Source organism: Petaurus breviceps, unplaced genomic scaffold, assembly GCF_028583685.1.
Source record: "Petaurus breviceps papuanus isolate PSGF00001 unplaced genomic scaffold, PetGlider_PUasm1.0 90630, whole genome shotgun sequence".
In the NCBI taxonomy this organism is placed as follows: domain Eukaryota; kingdom Metazoa; phylum Chordata; class Mammalia; order Diprotodontia; family Petauridae; genus Petaurus; species Petaurus breviceps.
In genome coordinates, this window is record NW_027187291.1 from 485,386 (window position 1) to 506,699 (window position 21,314).

Genomic DNA, 21,314 nt, shown 5'->3' on the forward strand with positions numbered 1-21,314 from the left:
AAGGAGCTGCACGATGCCTTCAAACATTTTTGCTGTAATTGTTATTCCTTTTTTAGGGAGAGCAGAGATAAATCCTTTGTCAAATATGCCTTGGTGTGTTAGACATCTGTTGACTGAGATTAAATCTTCTTTACAAGGAATATGAGTTTATTTAACTGCTCCAGTTTTGTGGATGGCAAAATTCCAAAGTGCATTTAATTCCAAAAAGTGCAAAATTTTGGAGCAGTTTTTGCCTTGAAAATTTTACCTTCAAAGTTATTATAATCCTCTGTAATAAAGTAATTATAATCCTGTGGCTTGCATATTACCATTCTGGTGCTGCATTTTGATCTATTTAATAGATTGACTGGAAGATGTGATAATATATGTGATTAGAGAATGCAAAGGGTTTTTTTTCTCCTCGTTACACTGTTCTGTTGTACCAGATTTTTTAGAGTATTGGACTCCATAAAGTATAGAGTAGTTTTCATTTTGCTAAGATATTGTCAAGAATAGTAGCATTGGGTCAGCTAGGTGGCACAGTGAGTAGAGCACCGACTCTGGAGTCAGAAGGATCTGGGTTCAAATCCAGCCTCAGACACTTGACACACAAAAAAAACTAACCATGTGACCTTGGGCAAGTAACTTAACCCTAACTGCCCTACCCTCTCTCCTCCAAAAAAGAAAAAAAAAAGGAATAGTAGCATCTAAGAGAGGTGTTCCATTCACATTTAAGGATAAATGTTTGACTGAAAATATGAACCAAAAACCATAGGATCATAGGTGAGGACTAGAAAGAGACCTTAAAGGTCATTTATCTGGTTCTCATTCTGTAGCCCAGAGAGTCAGCTATGTGAGATTACTATTTTAAAATTATGTGTAAAGTGAACTTTAGGCTTTAGTTTTATCTAACCTAAACAAATAGTGAAGTAGAACACTTAAATTTTTTTAAACCGAAATAGGGAAGTTATTGGATATGTAACACAAACAAAAATGTGTGTGTGTGTCATCACAGTTACTGAATTTTAGAATGGGAAGGGACCCCTTAGAGATTATCTTGTCTAGTTCTGTCATTTTTTTTTTTTAAGCAATCGGGGTTAAGTAACTTGCTCAAGGTTACACGGCCAGTTATTTCTGGGTGTGGTGCTGAGTATCTGAGCCCGGATTTGATCCAGGTCATCCCGACACTGGAGCCGGTGCTCTTACTCACTGAGCCACCTGGCCACCCCTAAGCAATTGGGGTTAAGTAACTTGCTCAAGGTTACACGGCCAGGTGTTTCTGGGTGGGTGCTAAGTGCCTGAGCTCGGGATTCAATCTCCAGGTCTTCTCAACACTGGAGCCGGTGCTCTTACTCGCTGTGCTACCTGGCCGCCCCTCAGTTCTGTCATTTTAGAGAGGAAGAAACTCAGACCCAAAAATATTGACTTGCTCAGTGGCCTAATGGCAAAGAGAAAGATCACCTGAGTCACTAGCCATTGTTCTTTTCACCTAATATCATTGTTCTGTTTCCTTCATTAGAAAATTTTAATTTATATTCCCAAGGTTTTCTTTTTTTTCTTAGAATGTCAAATTATTGTTCTCCTTTTGAAAGATGAGAAGATGTATAGCTTGCTTTCATCTTGTTATTTGCAAATACAAGAACCCCAAAACTCCTCTTCAAAGTAAGTTTGACCATTTTACATGGCCAGAGGTGAAGGAAATTTAAAGTATACTTCACTTAAGTTATTCTTATTTATATGGTGAATAAATTTTTTGGAATTTGCCCAACCATAAGTATTGATTGGTTAAGAAAATACTATAGCCTCTGGTTAGAAAATTTTGCAGTCCTCTGGCATATAGGCAAAGCCTGTCTGCCTCTGTTACTAATATTCTTTACTTTTTAGAAAGGGAAAGATATATCAGTATAGAAGACCTTGATTATGGTCTAATTCTTCTATCCATAATACTAGTAATAGCTTATATTTATGTTGTCCTTTTTAGTGTACCATTTTTACCATACCCCTCATATTACTATAGTAGATAAATAGTAATAGAAACACTATTTTATATGTGAGGAAACTGAGGCAGAAATTCACCTGATTCTTAGTAAGTTTTATTGTGGTTAGTAATGTGCATTACATTGTCATTGCATCATACATGTAGAGTGAAAAGTGACCTCAAAAGTAATCTATGCCTACTACTTCATTCTGTAGTTTCAGAAATTGAACTGGATGATCTCTTAGATTCCTTCCTGCTCCAAACCCACAATCCTCTGAGATCTGGAGAAATAAAATGATTTACTCGACATCACAGTGCTAGGAATGTGTCCTTTAACTCCAAATTCAGCAGTGGTTATTGACATTGTCATAAATACGAACCTTGCTTTACATAAACGGACTGCAGATTTCTACTTAAAGAGATTTTTACTTAATGTGAATTTGCCTTCAGATGTGGGGAAGACGGAAGGAGTAAAGCAGGACAAGGAGCTGTGCTGGGGAGGGGGCTGGCACGTGGTTCAAGGAGAAGTAGAGGCCAGGGCAGAGAAGTAAGAGCAGGAGGAACACAGAGGAGCCAGTGCTAACCCCACAGAGGGTCTGGCCAGAACCAAGAGGAACAACACATGGGGGCAGACATGAAGACTAGACACAGACAGGAATAGATGGGCAGCATGTGAGGCCAGGGACAGACATACAGTACCTGAGTTCAGATGGTGGAAGACACACTTAAACCTGTGGAGTGATGGAAGAGAGCAGAGGTCTCCTTTCTTAGAACTGGAGGTCTCAAGCCAAAGCCCCCAAAGTAGCACCAGTTATGGTGGCAAGTCTCTACCCATGTCTATGGAAGGCCCCAGAACACTTAGCCAAGGAACAGGAGCAGAGAGAGATTATGTAGTATTGTACAGTAAAATCAACATAGGTGTGTTTTTGGAATGAGTATTTCAGAATTCTTTATATAAATTCTTCACATAAAGTCGAATTTGCATGATGTGAATTTACTGTCTAATGCAAGAATTATCTGTAATAGAAAGCTTACAGTGCTTGGCACATAGTAGGTGCTTAAGGAAAGCGTATTGCTTGACTGAATTTCCTCTTGATAGTATAAAGAAGGCCACTATTGGATCATTTGTATTTTTCCTTAGCTTTATAGCTCTTAAATATTTCCTAGCCTCTGAATCTGTTCTAGCATTGTTGTGACAACTTCTAAAGTATGTATTCAAATAAGAAGTCTTTTCCTGAATTTATTTTATGTCTGCTTTTTTGTATCCTTTCAGGAGCACAGACACCTGGCTTTATTTCTTTATGTATAAAATTGTCACTGCAGCAAACACTCTAAGCCAACTTAACTGTGCAATTTTTTTCTAGATGAACAGACCCACTCTTAATTGAAGAAAACTTTCTGTATAGATATTTTGGGAGGCTTTTCCCTTTCTTACAAGTAGACTGTTGAAGTTCTTTTTGAAAGCAAAGTTATTAACTTACAAACTGTTCATAAGATTCTGCTGTTGCTGCTTCAGGCTTTTCAGTTGTAGAGTTTTTCTCAGCTGTATTAACCATTACATTAAGTTATTGTATAGTAGATCACATAAAGAAAAGTATCCTTTTACATACAGTAGAATCCTAAAATTGAGTTTTGGTGCATTGAGTCCAAATGTTAATCCTATTTTGCTCCATGAAGAAAACTATGGTTTAGTTTTTTTATAGTAGCCCTTTGAATGTATGTAATCTTTCTGAATATTTGAGGAACTTTTCACAATCTAGGGGGACACTTTGAGTACTGTCATCTTTTCTTAGGGGTGCACATTGCCAAGAACCTGACTCTAGGACTTGGCTGATTTAAGGAACAAATGATAACTGTTAGCTTGTAACCTGCTTTCCATCCCCAACACTCTTATTGAAAACTGCTTTCTCAAAGGTTATCAATAACTTATTTTCCAAAAAATTTTATTTTTTTTAGCGTTCTTAAATTGAGTTCCAAATTCTCTCCCTCTCCTACTTCCCACACCCACTGAAAAGGCAAGCAAAATTATATCACTTAGACATATGAAATTATGCAAAATGTTTCCATATTATCCATATTGCAAAAAAAAATAAAGCAAGAAAATTATATTTCAATTTGCACTCATAGTTTGTCAGTACTCTCTCTGGAGGTGGAAAGCGTTTTTCCATGAGTCATTTGGAATTGTCTTGGATCATTGTATTGATCAAAGTAGCCAAGTCTTTCATAGTTGATCATCATTACAACATTACTATTAGTAAGCACGATGATCTTCAGGTTCTTCTCACTTCACTTTGCATCAGTTCATACAGGTCTTGCCATGTTTTTTCTGAAACCACCCACATAATTTCTTAGAGCGCAATTATATGCCACAATTTCTCAGCCATTCCTCAATTGATGAGCATCCCCTCAGTTTCCAAATCTTTGCCACCACAAAAAGAGGAGCCATAAATATTTTTGTATGTTTAGTTCCTTTTCCTTTTTAAAAAAAATTTTTCTTTGGGGTGCAGACCTAGTGGTTGTACTACTGGCTTAAAAGGGTATGCACAGTTTTATAGTCCTTTGGACATAGTTCTAAATTGTTCTCCAGAATGGTTGGACCAGTTCACAACTCCACCAGCAGTTTGTTAGTGTAGCTATTTTCCCTCATCCCCTCCAGCATTTGTCATTCCGATAGGTGTGAGGTGTTTATTTTGCTTTTCTTTAATCAGTAATGATGTAGAGCATTTTTTAATATGACTATTGATACCTTTGAGTTTTTTTCCTTCTGAAAATCCCCTGGTCATATCCTTTGACCATTTTTCAATTGGGGAATGGCTTTTATATTTGTAAATTTGACTCATGTCCCTATGTATTTGAGGCATTAGGCATTTATCACAGAAACTTACTGTAAAAATTTTGATATTATTACTTCATTGTCTTATTTTACATCTTTTAGCAAAATGTAGTTTGATTATCTCTTTTAATTAGGTAGGTCTGGTTTTGCTTTTGCTTTGTCTGTGATCGTGTTTGCTATCCTTGCATTTTTTTTACTTCAACTAAAGCATAATAAATTCTGCTCCAGTCCTTTATTTTAACTGTGTGTGTGTCTTTCTGTTTCGTGTGTATCTCTTATAAACAACATAATGTTGGATTTTGGTTTCTAATCCATTCTGCTCTCTAATTCTGTTTATGGGTAAGCTTATCCTATTCACATGTACAGTTATAATTACTAACTGTATATTTCCCTCCATCCTATTTTCTTCTTTTATCATTCTTTTTTTATCCTGTCCTTCCTCAAAAGTCTGTTTTGCTTCTTACCATTGTCTCCCTCAATCTGCCCTACCTCTTATCATTTTTTCCCTCTCCCCTGCCCCCCACCCCAATATCTCTAATCCCTTCCTCTTCTTATTCCCTATTAAGGAATATAGATTTCTATACCCAACTGATTGTGTATATATATTCTTCCCTCTTTGAACTATTTCTGATGAGAGTATGGTTCAAACATTCCCTGCCACCCCTATCCTTCCATTTTCACCTCCACTATAAGAGTTGTTCTTTGTGTGAGAAAATTTTCCCCATCCTACTCCTTTCCGCCTTCTCCCAGTGCATCCCTCTTTCTCACCCCTAGATTTTTTTTCTATCATATCAACATAATACACATTCATGCCCTCTGTGTAGACACTTTCTGACTACCTTAATAGTGATAAAGTTCTTAGGAGATTCATTGTCATCTTCCTGTATAGGAATATAAACAGTGTAACTTTGTTGAGTCCCTTATGATTACTTTTTATTGTTTACCTGTTAAAGCTTCTCTTGAGTTTTGTGTTTGAATGTCTCATTTTCTGTTAAGCTCTTTTCATCTAGAATGCTTGCAAGTCCTTTATTTCATGAAATACTCATTTTTTTTTTCTCCTAAAGGATTATACTCAGTTTTGCTGGGGTAGGTATATTCTTAGTTGTAATTGTAGCTCCTTTGCTTTTCAGAACATATTCCATGCCCTTCCACTTGTTTAAGTTGAAAGCTGCTAAATCTTGTGTGACCCTGACTTTGGCTCCATGATATTTGCATTGTTTTTTTCTGGATGCTAGTAATATATTTTTTTAACTTGGGACTTCTGGAATTTGACTACAATATTCCAGGGGATTTTCATTTTGGGATCTCTTTCAGGAGGTGATCAGTGAATTCTTTCAATTCTATTTTACTGACTGGGTACAAGATATTGGGGCAGTTTTCCTTGATAATTCCTTAATCGTGGCTTTTAGATAGTCCAGTAATTGTTAAATTATGTCTCCTCAGTCTGTTTTCAAGGTCATTTGTTTTTCCAGAGAGATCACATTTTTTAAATTTTTTCATTCTTTTGACTTTTTTTCTTGATGACTCATGAAGTCAGCTTCTACTTTCCTTGGGTATTCTCTCTTTCCTTGGCATTTATGACACTTCTCTCTACTGTTTTTCTTCCTGACTTATAATTTCTCTGTCTCCTTCTCTGGTTTACCTTTCTCCTACTTCTTATATATATTTATCCTTAAAGGCTCTGTCATGGGCATTCTTCTCTGTGTGTTTTATCTCTTGTTTGTTTCATCTGTTTCCATCAATTCAGTTAGCTCTATACAGATGATGTGATTTGGCTATTCCCATCAATTCATTTAGCTTTATGCAGATGATGTGATTTGGGGTGTGTGTATCTTTCCCCTAAATTCTAGTGACATATTTTCAACTGTCTAGACTTTTCCTACTGGCTGTCTTAACTTAACACACCAAATTTAGTATATCCAAAATCAAGCTCATCTTTCCTTTTAAAAATCTCCTCTTCTGATTTCTCTGTCTGTAAATTATACCACCATCCTCCAAATAGCCCAAGCTTGACACATTATTGTCATCTTTGACATTTTCTTACCCCTTATCCAATAAATTGCCAAATTCTATCATATAGCAAATTTTTCTTCTCTTCTACTCAGATGGTCAGTCATCCTAGTTTAAGATAATCCTTGATTCTTGCCTTGATCACTATAAGAGTTTCCTATTTAGTCTTCTTGACTTGATTGATTCTCTTCCATCTTTCATGCAGCTTCCAAAATAATCCTCGTAATGGCTCATTCGCCTACACAAAAATCTTCAGTGTCTCCCTTTTGTCTATAGGATAAACTCCAAACTATTTGAGCCCCTCTACAGTATGGATCTAATCTATCTATCCACCCCTGTTTCTCATTACTTCCCTTTACATGATCTAATCAGTAGTTCGTTACTTGCCTGTCTTCCATTTGTGCAAGCCATCCTCCTTAACTGGAATGTATTCCTTCCCCATCTCTGCTTTGATCCTTTTCTTTCCAAAGTCAATTCATTTGCCACCTCCTCCATAAAGCCTGACTTGATTTCTCAAGACCAAAGCATTCTCCCCTCCTGAAATTTTCCTAGAATGCTTTGTCTGATTCTGTCCATTGTTATGATCATACCTATACTTTTATCATACTTCTTTCTGATCCTGTGATTTGACTGCATCATTTTTTCCCTTTGTATCCCCAGAACTTTGCACACATAGTTTATGTGTTTGTGTATATTTTATATTTACATAGCATTGTCATTGCCATCAAATATTAAGTGCACATTGTATTTTTTTTAGGGACTGTGTTGTTGAGCTAGCATTACAATGTGCTTTTTCATAGAAATATTGCAAAAAAAATCTGTTAATACTACTATAGCCTTTGTTTTGCATTTTAGGTAGAAGATGACAGAGTGCTGAAGTTGTCCCAAAGGAAATTCTCTGCCAGTGGACCATATAGTGGTAAGCTGATGATGAAAAGTAGATGCTAATCAGTATAGCCTAATGTATGTGACACCAGCAGTTTGTCAACTAACAAGAAATACTTTTTTATATCAAATTATATCCTTTTTTTAAAAATGACATCAAAATTAATACATAATAACACATTAAATACAAATGAGTGTGCATTTTCATTTAGCTTGGCTTGAGGAATGAAATTTAAGAGACTGCATTCTACATGGATTGTTAAAATCACCTAAAGACTATAGGTCTTTAGTAAGGGAAGACTTATTTAGAAGAGGGAATGAAAATTATTTTTGTGTATATGCTGATTTCCCCTCCCTGGGACTCTGGTAGAGCTAGAGGGTTAAAATAAATTTCTGGATTTAGAAATTTTTTTTTAAAAGGGCATTGTGTGGATTGTCCCCATGGCTTCTCTGCTTTCCATGGAATTGTGAGATCAAAGGTTAGAAGGCCTGAAGAACAATGGGGACATCTATGGAGAGATGTTTTTACATACTTGAGAGACATTCTTTGTAATGTATGCAATGGAGTGTTTATTTTCATTCCTGAGCTATGTGCCATTTTCCCCATTTATATATGCATGTATGTGTATGTATACATAGTTTGTTGTTGTTGTTACTTAAATTTCTCTTTAGAAAGCAAAGGAAGTGATTTAAAAATAAAACTCAGAGGAAATTATTTCCTATGGTAGCTTACTCTTTTTTTTTTTCTTTCTGGAGGTGGGAAGATAGGGCAGTTGGGGTTAAGTGACGTGCCCAAGATCACATAGCTAGTTTTTGTGTTAAGTGTCTGAGGATGGATTTGAACTTGGGTCCTCCTGACTCCAGGGCCAGTGCTCTATTCACTGCACCACCTAGCCACCCCAGGTTACTTTCTTTAGAGCATATAACACTTAATATATAAATCATGCCCAGTGTCTCATTTGAATTTTACTGTCTCTTTCTAGGATTGAACTCATTTTTCCGACTTACTCATTCAAGATAAAAATTCCAAATGCATTTTTACAAAATGAATTGAATTGTTTGTGGTTAAATTTACAAAAACAAAAATCTCATCTCTATATTATGCACAGTGTTTGTCTTTTTAGTTGGTAGCTTAGTGCAGTATCTGTTTTGTTATCTGGTACTTAACTCTGATTTATCTGACTTGACAAAAGATTTGCTTCTTGGGTGTGCCTTTTTGGTAGTAAAAATTGAAAGCACACACGTATTTTTTCAGAAGTTTTGACTGTACATATAGAAATGTATGGCAAGCCTAAAAAAAATTCAAATTTTTGTTCTCAAATGCCATCTGGGAGGCTTAACCTCCTCAATTTATATTCTAAATTTTTAAAGTTGTGAGATATCTTAGAGGTGATTGAGCCCAACTTTATACTATGTATAGAAATGCTCTGAATAACAAGTAAGTTATTTTTCTTTTCCATTAATACATCCAATGATGGAAAATTCACTATTTGACCAGGTAGACTTTTCAGTTTTTGGAAACCTCTATCCCATTTTGAAGTCAAATTTTGTTTTATAGAACTCTCTAGAGCTTCAAAACTTAAAATTAATCCCTTTTTTTTAAACATACCTTCAGATATTTATAGATAATTGTGGAATTTCTTATTTGCATTTTCCCTAGACTAAATTAATATCTCCAGTTCTTTCAACTGTCCCTTCTATAGCATAATTTTCACATCATCATCTTGAACTTCCTTTAAAAAATGATATTATATTTTTCAGTATCCCTCTTTAAATTTTGCATACAGAACTGAACATAGTACTCCTCTGGCTGTTGTCTGGCTAATGCAGAATGGAGTGTGTGATTACCTACATAGTACTCCTCTGGCTGTTGTCTGGCTAATGCAGAATGGAGTGTGTGATTACATCTATGTGTAGAATTTTGCGTTGAGTCCTATTAAATTCCATCTTTCTAGCTTTGGCCCATTGTTCTAGCCTCTCCAGATCTTTTTTTAATCTTAATTTTACCATCCATTGTATTATCTATTCTTCCTAGCATTGTTCACAAATGTGATAGCATGCAGTCTGTGCTTTATCCATGTCACTGATAAAATGTTGTCCAGGTTGGAACTGAGGCCAGTGTCTAGTGTCATACCATTAAAAAGCCTCTCTCAGGTATACATCAACATACCTTTGATCATTTAGTGAGCTCTATAAATGAACCTAATTTTATTTTATCTAGCTCATATTTTTTTTTCATTTTGTCCACCAAGATAGGAGATTTTACTAAATGCCTTTCTGAAATCTAAGATTTATTGTATTTACTGTGTTATCAGATCATTCCTTTGATCTACTTTTTTATTGTCCATTTAAAAAAAAAAAGGAAATAAAGTTAATTTGGCATGATTTATGTATGGTCTGATTAATTTATCCATTCTTGAATTTTGCTGTTGATCCATGTCAGGGAACATTAGATAATCAGTTTTGGGGGCCCTAAAATGACTCAATTTCTGTGATTCTGTTACCTGATCTATAGTTCCTGAAATCTACTCTTTCACTCATTTGGAAAATTGGTGTAGCCTTCTGGGGTAACATTTAAATCCCTAAACTTTTGTCATTTTTATACTTAAAGAGAGTTGAGTGGGAGGGGAGAAGAAAAATTGAGTTAAAATAACTGTAGAGGGTCGGCTAGGTGGTGCAGTGAATAGTGTCACCGGCCCTGGAGTCAGGAGGACCTGAGTTCAAATCTGGCCTCAGACACTTGACACATTTACTAGCCGGGTGACTTTGGGCAAGTCACTTAACCCCAATTGCCCTCAAAAAGCAAAATAAATAACTGTCGAAAAAGAACATACAAATGAGTAAGCGATTTCCCAGCTTTATGAGGTGAATCAGTCTTTCAGGGAAGTAGGATATCACTAGATTATTCTTTTGTACTGATGATATTCTGGAAGCCTAAGGAATAGATATACCCTTTGAACTGAGCCATTTTTTTACTCATCTATATGTTGAATTAGGCCTTTGATTATGAAAATAGATCCCCTATTTCCTCAAAGCATCTTTTTTTTGTCATTGTCTTGCTTAGGAGAGGATTGTCCCCAGTGGATGGTTCCTATAACAATTTCTACCAGTGATGAACCTAATGAAGCCAAACTGAAAATTTTGATGGAAAAACCAGAAATGAGTGTGGTTTTGAAAAACGTTAAACCAGACCAGTGGGTAAAGGTTAGTTCTATTTGTAGCATTTTTATTCCATTTAATAGGCATCTACTTTCTGGCTCCAGATGGACCAGTTTCTTTTCTTTCTCTTATTCATTGAGTCCTATAAACTGATCTTGCCTTGTATTCGTTTGACATAGACTAGAGTCTTTTTTTTTTTTCAAGAATTTTCTTCTAAAAAAGATCTCAGATAATACAACCTGTATTGTTTTGCAAGTCTAGGCACGACAAATTGAGTGGTCCCATCAGCAAATCCAGGAACAGCTTTTGAATTGAACTGTGAACATCTTTTTGTATATCCCCATAGCAACCACAGCTTGACTGAAGTCCATCCTGGGAAGAGAGAGTACTGTTTTTTGTTGTTGTTTTTTAGGCTGTAGAGTTTTGCTTTTAAGTGTTTATGCCAAATCTATATCTATGAATAGGAAAAATGCCTCATTTAGTTTTTGCAAATACTTTTTTGGTTCCCAGTATGTTAACTTTTATTTTTGAACTGTTTCTACCATCTAAGGGGTAAAATGACAGGAAGATCAAGATTGGGGGTTTATGTCAGGATTTTGTTTTTCTGACTCCTTATTGCCATGGAGTATTGAAGCTAATTTCATAACAAAGATAAAAGAACTGTATTTAGGATCAACCTTGTATAAAATGATATAGAAAAAAGGAAAAATCTCTATCCCTGTAGGACATGTTTTGAGGTTACTATATAAATTATTCTTCTCATTGAGGGATGGATTTGTCCTCATTGAAAATGGAAACTAGGTGGTTTCTGAGGTTAAAAGTAGTAGTTCATCTATCCTCAGCCTTTCAGTTTAAAAGTCTCAGCTTTGAATCTGAATCTATCAGTTATAAGTAGAGATCCCCATTTTCTTCTTTCCCACTTACTCTTTCCTCCTTTTTGATGCTAGCACATGGCAGTGGTAGTCAGACAATTGGTATTCTGTATTTGGAACAAATAAAGTAAACTGTCATTCTTTGTCTTGGTTGAAGCCATGACCATCTCATCTCTGTCTTACAGATAGTTTTGCCATTTGTTAGCAAGGCACAGCTACCTTAGGCAAGGCACAGCTTGAGCTACTTCATCTAATAAGGACAGAGGAAAAGGGAGGCTGTTAGACTGCTTTTAAGCTCTAACATTTTGTAAGGTATCCATCTTACAATTCAGGAAACTTCTGTTGGGATTATGTCAAATAATTTCAATCAAAAGGATATAATGCCGTATCAGTCATAACCTTAAACAAAAGTGAAATTAGGAATTATCTAGTAAATTATATCTTAAGTAGGAGTTCTTAACCCTTTTGTATCATAAGACTCTTTGTTATTGACCTTGTCAAAACCTATAGACTCCCTCAAAATATTTTAAAATATGTAATTAAAATACATCAGTAACAAAGAAAGCCAATTACATTTTAAAATAAGGATGTAATTTTTCCCTGTCCAAGTTCACAGTCCTCTCTAAAAATTTTCTGTGGACCTCAAGTTAGGAACTACTGATACAGAGAATTCCCATTTAATCCTAGTAGGCCTCCATAATACAGGAGAAAAGAGAACTTTAGAGCAGAGAAGTGTTATTAGAGATTATTCCTAAATGTTCTCTAACCTTTTTGGAAGTAAAGTATTCCCTTACCACTGGGTACAGTAAATCATTTGAGGCAGTTATAGTTTTGCAAACATGGTTTGTCATCTTAAGGAGACAGTAATCTTAGTAAAGTTTCTGAGATCAACATCATGTAATCTTAGTTTAACTCATTTAACACTTGTTCAGAATGCTTGAAATTTGTCCATAGAATCATAGAGAGCTGGAAATGACCTTGGGAGTCATTGAGTCTAACCTGTTTGTTTTATATACAAGGAAAATGAAACTTAAAAAATTTAAATGACTGGGTCAGAGTGAAACAGCCAGTATATAACAAAAGGCAGTATTAGAAACCAGGTCTTCTGGGCTCCAAAGCTAATAACTCCCACCCACTCTTCCATACTACTACTACCTTTCCATATAAGTGTGAAATTTCTAGGGCTAAAACTTGGCTTGGCAACAAATGGAACTTTATATTTTATTCTGTATAAGTGTGCACATAAGCATGCATGCATGTGCATGTTGGGTATTTTGTTTTTATTTTTTTCCAGTTAAACCTAGGAACGGTTGGATTTTATCGGACTCAATACAGTTCTGCTATGTTGGAGAGTTTATTGCCAGGCATTCGAGACCTTTCTCTACCCCCTGTGGACCGACTTGGACTACAGAATGATCTTTTTTCTTTGGTGAGTACCTCCTTCTTTCAAGATATGATAGGTTTTGTTGGTTGAGGGATTTTGCTCTTGTTAGAATATTTGACTAATAATATGCTTACAGTTCAACAGACTTGACTCTTCCTAAAGGTGGAATAACTTTGTGGTTATGGCTTCAGATGGCAATTAATTAGTGTAATACAACTAACTTGGCACAATTTCCTCAGAAACAATTCTTTGTCATCACTCTGAGCTAGTATTCTGCAACTGTATTTAGTTGTTTCCTTATAGGGTCTTCTCTGCCCAGGGATTAATTCTTTTCATCTTAATAGAAAATCTATTTGAATAGATGAGTGGTTTTTCCTACTGAGATTTTAAAAAGGCTTTATTCAGAATTGCTTACTAAATAAAAGCTATAGCTCTTACTTGTGGGGATCTTAGGGTGCTCTCCCCTAAAAATGCTTCAGTTTTGGTTTGTTTTTTTTTTAGTCCTGTGCCAAATAACATTTCAGTTTGTAAGATATTTAGTTTAATAGTCAGTCATGTGTTAAGATAATTTCTGGGTGTTTTTGACAGTGGATAATTCTGGATACCTGTAATAATTGTTCGACTCAGCATGAAGTGTCCTTTAATTTGGATCTTGTAGTTTTCTTATCCCCTGCTGATATAACTGGTATTAGATTCCTGTTTTGTATAAACATAAATTCACATTGAAGCCCAAAACCTCAAATCTGCCGATTCCAGTGGCAGATTCATTCTTTCAAGAGAATAGCCTCTTTGTGTAATTGACTGCTAGAATAGAAGTTGGGTTTTTCCTAATTCCACTTGTCAGTATACACAAGAGTTTGAAAGAGTTCTGAGTACGTTAGTGCCTTTGAGTTAACTTTCTTCTCAAATTTGTAAGGGACAGGGTAAAATTGACACAGTTTGGATGGCCTAGCTTTGAAAGAACTTCTGTCAAAAAGTAAAGTCCCCAGAAACTTAATAAAATCAAGAAAACAATTGGTTTTCTTTCTAAAGAATTAGAATACAGTTAGAAAATTTTACTTATTTTTTAGAACATTGTCTATTTTAAAAGATTATTACTGTAGTAGGATTTTTATCCTAACAAGTGCTCTTCAGAACTTATGTTGTTAAAAAAACAAACTTTTGTTGTGTCATTTACTTCAAATTCCAAAGATAGACATTTTGCAAGAATAAATAATGTTGAACTTGTTTGTGTATCCATGTGTTATAATTCTATTTGGAGATTAGATTAATTTTAATTTTTTCTCTTCCAGGCTCGAGCTGGAATCATTAGCACTGTAGATGTTCTAAAAGTCATGGAAGCTTTTGTGAATGAGCCCAATTATACTGTCTGGAGCGACCTGAGCTGCAACCTGGGGATTCTCTCAACTCTCTTGTCCCACACAGACTTCTATGAGGAAATCCAGCTATTTGTGAAAGATGTCTTTTCACCCATAGGGGAGAGGCTGGGCTGGGATCCTAAACCTGGAGAGGGTAAGGGGATACATATTTATATATTTCATATATTCAGAATTAAGATTGGTCATTTGATATAGAGACAACATAAATGTAGTTTTTAACCCTGAATTATATTAATCAGTATTTAATAAGTTGAAAGTTCCCTTTGAAGCATTTGTATCATTCTTCTCCTTGAAAGTTAAATGGAGGGACAGCTAGGTGGTACAGTGAGTAAAGCACCAGCCCTGGAGTCAGGAGGACCTGTGTTCAAATTCGACCTCGGACACTTGACATACTCACTAGCTGTATGGCCTTGGGCAAGTCATTTAACCCCAATTGTCTTGTCTTTCTCCCTCCCCCCCAAAAAAAGTTGCATGGAGACTGATAGAATTATATATTTTGTCTAAATATATAATATAATATAATATAATTTATAGACAACTATATAGTTCTCTAAATTAACTGCTAAATGCAATGTGTGAAAGACAGGGACAGAGATCCATAGTCACATCTGAAATATATGCTTCTTGTATTGCCACCAGTTTGTATCAGGCCCTGATAAGCAGAAGATTATTATCTTGGTTCACATAATTGCTTTCATCTTTTATCTGTCTTCCTATAAACTACTGCTGCAATTTTCTTTTTAATTTAGGAGCTAGAAATGAAAATGCAAGTGTTTTTCAATTGGATTGACTTTTTATCATATCCTGATAACAAAGGAATTAATGCTTTATGGTGGAAAAAATTAACTTTTTGTAAGTAGTAAGAGTATTACTTGAAATTTAATGGTATGAAAGAATGAATTTTGGATTTGGAGAGAGAAGTCTTCATTTTAAATCCCATCTCTGCTTGTTAATACTTCCATGACAGTGGGCATATCACTTAAATCTTTCTATATCTCAGTTTCCTCATCTGTAAAAAGAGAGTTAGACTCAATAACCTCTGAGGTTCCTATCAGCTCTCTGTTACATCTGTGACCTTTCTTCCATGATGATCACATGTAACAATTTAAGCTCATTACCTATCTTTGTGTTATAAGAAACCTCATTTTACTGAGAACCAAGAACACATTTAGACAGTTTTGTATACCACAACATATCCATTACAGAGCCAGAGTTTTAAGTCAGGACCCTTCTTTATGAGAACCTTTGCAACAGTGCTTAGAAGAAAAAAGCAAAGTCACATGTTTCTTTGCCACATATGTCTACTTTGAGTTCTCTGACTCTGGTGAAATAATCCTGAGTTTTTTTATTTTTTTCACATAGAACACATTGATTCTGGGTATACAGACTCTTATTAGGTGCCTTGGACATAACTGAATGGCCAAGCCTGTGCTTTAATGGTTTTGATAAGAGACAACCCAAATAATAAAAACGTCACCAAATTGAAGAACTAATTAAATTCAGATAGTTGGCCTTTGTGATTTTACTTCAAATTAGATAACATATATATATATATATATATATATATATATATATATATATATATATATATATATATATATCCTTTTTTACCTTATGTAGCACATCATTTCATACTTCCTTCTTCTTTTGTAATATTTTCAATTGGTTATTTTTTTCATTAGTACCAAAGCATATTTCTTTTACAGTATGGATCCAAAGCAAAAGCACCCATTGCTCTGCTGATAGTCATAAACATCTAAGGAAAATTATTTTGTTACTTTGATGGCTCTGTCACTCAGTTATTAATCACCTTCTGTGTCCCAGGCATTGTCCTAAGCATTAGGGATATAAAGGCAATAGAGAGTTCCGCCTTCTGAGGTCTTATCTTGTAATCAAGAAGACAACATGGAAAAAAAAAACAATCATGTACAAATAAACTGTATACAGGATAAATAGGAAATATTTCAACAGAGAGAAGGAACTAGAATTAAGAGGGGTAGAGAAAGGTTTCCTGTAGAAAGTGGTATTTTAACTGACTTGGAGGAAGACTGGGAATGTTGGAAATGGAGAAGAGGAGAGAGAACAGTATTCTGGCATGGGGGACAACCTGTAAAAATGCTCAGCAGAGAAATAAGAGTATCTTTAAAGAACCACAAAGAGGCCGTTGTCACTGGAAAGCGAGTATATGGGGGGATTAAAGTGTATAAAAAGCCTGGAAAGATTGTGGGGGTGGGGAGACATTATGAAGAGCTTCAGATGCCAAATTGGATTTTATATTTAATCCTGGACATGATAGGGAGCCACTGGAGTTGATTGAGTAGGGGTAGTAACATGGTCTGATTAATTTGACAGTTGAGTGAGGGGATAGACTAGAGTGGGGAAGGAACAGGACATCTTTCTTGTTTGTGATATCTATAAGCAGAGACGCAAGACTAGAGGTTAGGACTGGATGAGTAGATTTGAGAATCAGCATTGAGATGATAATTGAGTTTATGGAAAAAGATCATTAAGTAAAGTAGTATAGACTGAGGGCCTGCAGAGCTTTTTGAACTTTCTCTATTGCAAACCCGTTCTACCTTTTAGCTACAATTGTTGACATTGTATGACCTGTGGACATGCTCTATGCACGTGCTTTGTGTTTATATAGAACCAAGGCTGCAGTGAAGTTGTGCAAGATGGGCAAGGGCTGCCCCAAACACTTCACATTCATTATGCATTTGATTTTTTACTTATTTTTGGTCATTGTGGTTCAGAAATATTTTACTGTTGGCAAATTTTTCATGACCTGCCACCACCCCTGGTTACCCCCCTACCACCATTGGGCCGCAACCCACGGTTCAAGAAGTGCTGGATAGAGGGAGAAGAAAAGAGGTCCCAGGATAGAATCCTTTGAGACATCTATGGTTAATGGGTATGACCTGGATGATCTAGCAAAGGAGACAAGAGGGAGTGGTCAAATAGGTAGGAAGAGAATCAGGAGAGAGGTATCCCAAAAACCTAGAGAGAAGGGTGTATTAAGGAAAAGAGAGCAGTGTACAGTATCTAAAGTACAGTGAGGCTGCAGAGTGGTCAAGAAGGATGAAGATTGAGAAAAGACCACAGATTTGACATTTAAGAGATCAGTGGCAAGTTTGGAGAGGTCAGTTTTGGTTCATTTATGGGGTTAGAAGCCAGACAAAAGAAGAGTTAGGAAGAAAGGAAAGGAAATGGGGTAACCTGTTGTAGGTGGCATTTTCAAGGTGTTTAGCCACAAAGGGTATATGTACAAGAGATATGGGATAATAGTTAATAGGAATGGTTTTGAAGATAAGGAAGAGAGATATGTTTGTAGGCAATGGGGAAGCAGACAGTAGATATGAAGAGATTGCAAATAAGTGAGAGAATGGGATAATAGAATAGGCAGTTTATTGGAGAAGTTGGGGTAAAACTTTTACATATAGAGGCATTAGCCTTGGCAAGGCTCTTTATATGAAAAGGTTAAGGAAGAGATAGTAGCAGAAGTCATCAGAGTGCTTTGAGATGAGGCAGAGGAAGGGAGAAGAGGGAGCTAGCTCCTGGTGAATGGCCTCAGTTTTGTTTTGTTTTGGTTTTTTTTGTTTTCCAGTAAAATATTAGACAAACTTCTCAACTGAGAGGGTGGGGTCAGGGCAAACTGTGGGAGATTTGAAGAGGGTTGAAAAGCTTGGAAGAGCTGCTGAGGTGAGTGGGATAGTAAGTTGATTGATTGCCTATTAGCAGTGAGGACCCGTTTGAGGTTACACAACATAAAATTGTAGTAGACCAAGTCAAAAGCAGTTGCATGGTTTTCTCCATCTTTGTTGAGCAGTATGTGTATTAGGAGTGAAGGTAGCAGATGGTGAGAATGATCAGACGGGAAAAAAATCAGTGAAGAGGAAAAAGTACTCAGTAAGACAGTGTAGGGTTGACTGGGTCACCAAAGGGTCAAAATCAGGAAAAGAGGACACTGTGGCTAGTGCAGAGGTGATGGTTTGGAAAAGAACCAAAAGGTTGAGGGATTGGAGGTCCTAGTGTGGTTTGGTATGGGAAGGCAGAAGGAAAAGTAGAAAACCAGTTGATTGTGATGAAAGACAGGAATTTCAGAATTTATGAACATATGAATAATAGCAAGATCAAGGGTATGATAATCTTCATGGCGGAGGTTGGGTAGGTCATGGGAAATGAAAAGGCTAAGGAACTATATTTGAGAGAGTATCAGTATCTATGTTCAACTACCCTAGTATGAGGTCAGAGTTGAGGATAGAAAGATTGTAAACCAGGTACTAAACTCATTGAAGAAAGAAGGCTAATATTCTGTAGAGAAGAGATACTAGGATTTTGATTGGTATAGATGTGGATTATAAATTCCCCTCAAAGGGAAGCGATTATTGAAAAATAGTAATGGCAGGGGGGCAGCTAGGTGGCCTGGTAGACATTAGACTCATCTTCATGAGTTCAAAGCCAGCCTCAGACACTTACTAGCTATATGACCCTGGGCAAGTTACTTAACCCTGTTTGTCTCAGTTTCCTCATCTGTAAAATGAACTGGAGAAGGAAATGGGTAAATCCCAGTATCTCTGCCAAGAAATTGACTCAACAAAAGATCTAGATATGACTGAAATGACTAAGCAATAACAACAGTTGATGGGGAAGAACCTGGAAGTAGTAGTGGAGGGTGTATATTCCAATTTCTCCATCTCAACCAGTGAACCATTCCTAAAAGTGTGACTAGGGCGGCTTGTGTCATTATGAGAGGGGGGACAGATCTCAAGTGAGCCAGAAGATCAAAGGAGTGAGAAAGGAAAATTTTTAAGATGAAAAAAACTTTGTTGCCAACAGAGTATGCATTCCAGAGGGTACCATGAAAGGGTTTGGGTAGTGTTTCTTTGGGGCTTTGAGGGGGATATTAATAAGGATTTGGCGTGTGGGGTTGAGGAATGGGTTTTGGCTGATGGACCTATATAAGGCTTCAGAATCACTGGGTTCTCTGGATCTGAGATCTTCCAAAGGTATTTTCTTGTCACCATCAATACTAGTCATATTACACAATTTTAAAGTAATGATAAGCAAAAGGCTCATTTCCTGAATCAGAGAACTATTTGCTGTGTAGTAAAACCACATTCTCTACTCCTTCAGGAGTGTGGAAATAGTTGTATGACGTTCAAGTGGCTGCAGATTTTAGAGAATTGTATTTAACTACAGTCATAATTCTTTTTCACTTCTCCACAGGTCATCTAGATGCACTTCTGAGGGGTTTGGTTCTGGGCAAACTAGGAAAATCAGGACATAAGCCAACGTTAGAAGAAGCTCGTCGTCGGTTTAAGGACCATGTGGATGGGAAACAAATTCTTTCTGCTGATCTAAGGAGCCCTGTATGTTCCTCTATTGAGTTATTTTAATTACTAGAGTACTTTGTCCCACTCAGACCCTCCATCATTTGATTTAAAAATTCTTTCTTTCCTTTACAGGAACTAAAGTTGACCAATGTTGCATCAAATCAGCAAACATTTATTAAGTACTTACTATATGCCAGGCACTGTGCTAAGCATTGAGGATTAAAAGGGGGGTGGGGGGTCAGTGCCTGCTGTTAAGGAGCTAGTTCATAGCCTATTGGGGGATCCAACATACAAATAACTACATATAGACAAGATATACAAATGGAGATAATTTCAGTAAGATTAAGGAGAACTGAGAAGGACTTCTTACATAAGGTGGAACTTTAGTTAAAACTTGAAGGAAGCCAGGAGGGTGGAATGAAAAGGCTTAGATTTCAGGATTTGGAGTGTCATTTGTGAGGAACAGTGTCATTCATTGTAGAGTACATAGAATGGAATAAGGTATAGAATGATAAGAATGGGCCTGGTTATGAAGGGTTTTGAATGCCAAAGAGAATTATAATTGGTCCCGGAAGTGATAAGGAGCCACTGGGGTTTGAATAGGAGGTTCCTATGGTTGGATCTGTGCTTAAGGAAGATCACTGTGGCCACTGAGTAGAGGATGGGTTACTGTGGGGAAGAGACTTGGGACGGGGAGACTAGTTGGCCAGACAGCACGGTAGTCTAGGTGTGTGGTCATGAAGGCCTTTACCAAGGTGGTGGCAGAGTAGAGAAAGGGCTATATTTGAGACTTGTTATAAAGGTAAAATTAATAGGCTTCCACAGTAGATTGGATGTGGGAGATGTGAGGAGTCAAGCATGAAAAATAGGTTGTCCCTCCTGTAGGATGTGAACTCAAAAGTCAGGAACTGTTTTTACCCCTCCTTTTTTTGTGTCACCAGAGCTTAGTACCGTGCTTGGTACTTAATAAGTATTTAATAAAGGGTTGACTGACTGCATAGAGCAGCTACACAGAACCTTTTAACTTTTTGACATGTCAGTTTACCATGTCTGAGAATATCTGAAAGTCAAAGTTATACTTAACCAAATTCTTTCTTTGATTGTTAACTTTTAGGTATATCTGACTGTTTTGAAGCATGGTGATAGCACTACCTTAGACATAATGCTAAAGGTGAGTACATGTGCAAATGGGTTCACATTCCTGCTTTGTGACCTTGAAGTGACTTACAGATTATTCTTAATCAACTACAGTAACATATCACCAACAGAAAGAGTAATCTTCCAATAAAAAGACAATGAGAGAATAGTACTGTTGGTGTTTAGTCGTTTCAGTCATGTCTGACTCTTTGTGACCCCATTTGGGGTTTTCTTAGCAGAGATACTGTAGTGGTTTGCCATTTCCTTCTCCAGCTCCTTTGACTGATGAGGAAACTGAGGCAAAGAGAGTTAAATATCTTGCCCAAGGTCAAGTGTCTGAGGTCAGATTTGAACTCAGATCTTCT

At 36.4% G+C, this 21,314-nt stretch overlaps 1 protein-coding gene across 2 annotated transcripts in view; it reads left to right on the plus strand.

Moving 5' to 3' along the window:
* The window catches only part of NPEPPS (aminopeptidase puromycin sensitive), an 85,055-nt gene that overhangs the window by 56,932 nt on the left and 6,809 nt on the right, over positions 1–21,314 (plus strand). For both annotated transcript variants that reach the window (XM_069064287.1, XM_069064288.1), the window contains 6 exons: positions 7,656–7,719; positions 10,750–10,889; positions 13,011–13,145; positions 14,393–14,612; positions 19,706–19,848; positions 20,927–20,983. In XM_069064287.1, the coding sequence (XP_068920388.1) occupies positions 7,656–7,719; positions 10,750–10,889; positions 13,011–13,145; positions 14,393–14,612; positions 19,706–19,848; positions 20,927–20,983 (759 nt within the window). The remainder of the gene's footprint in view (positions 1–7,655; positions 7,720–10,749; positions 10,890–13,010; positions 13,146–14,392; positions 14,613–19,705; positions 19,849–20,926; positions 20,984–21,314) is intronic.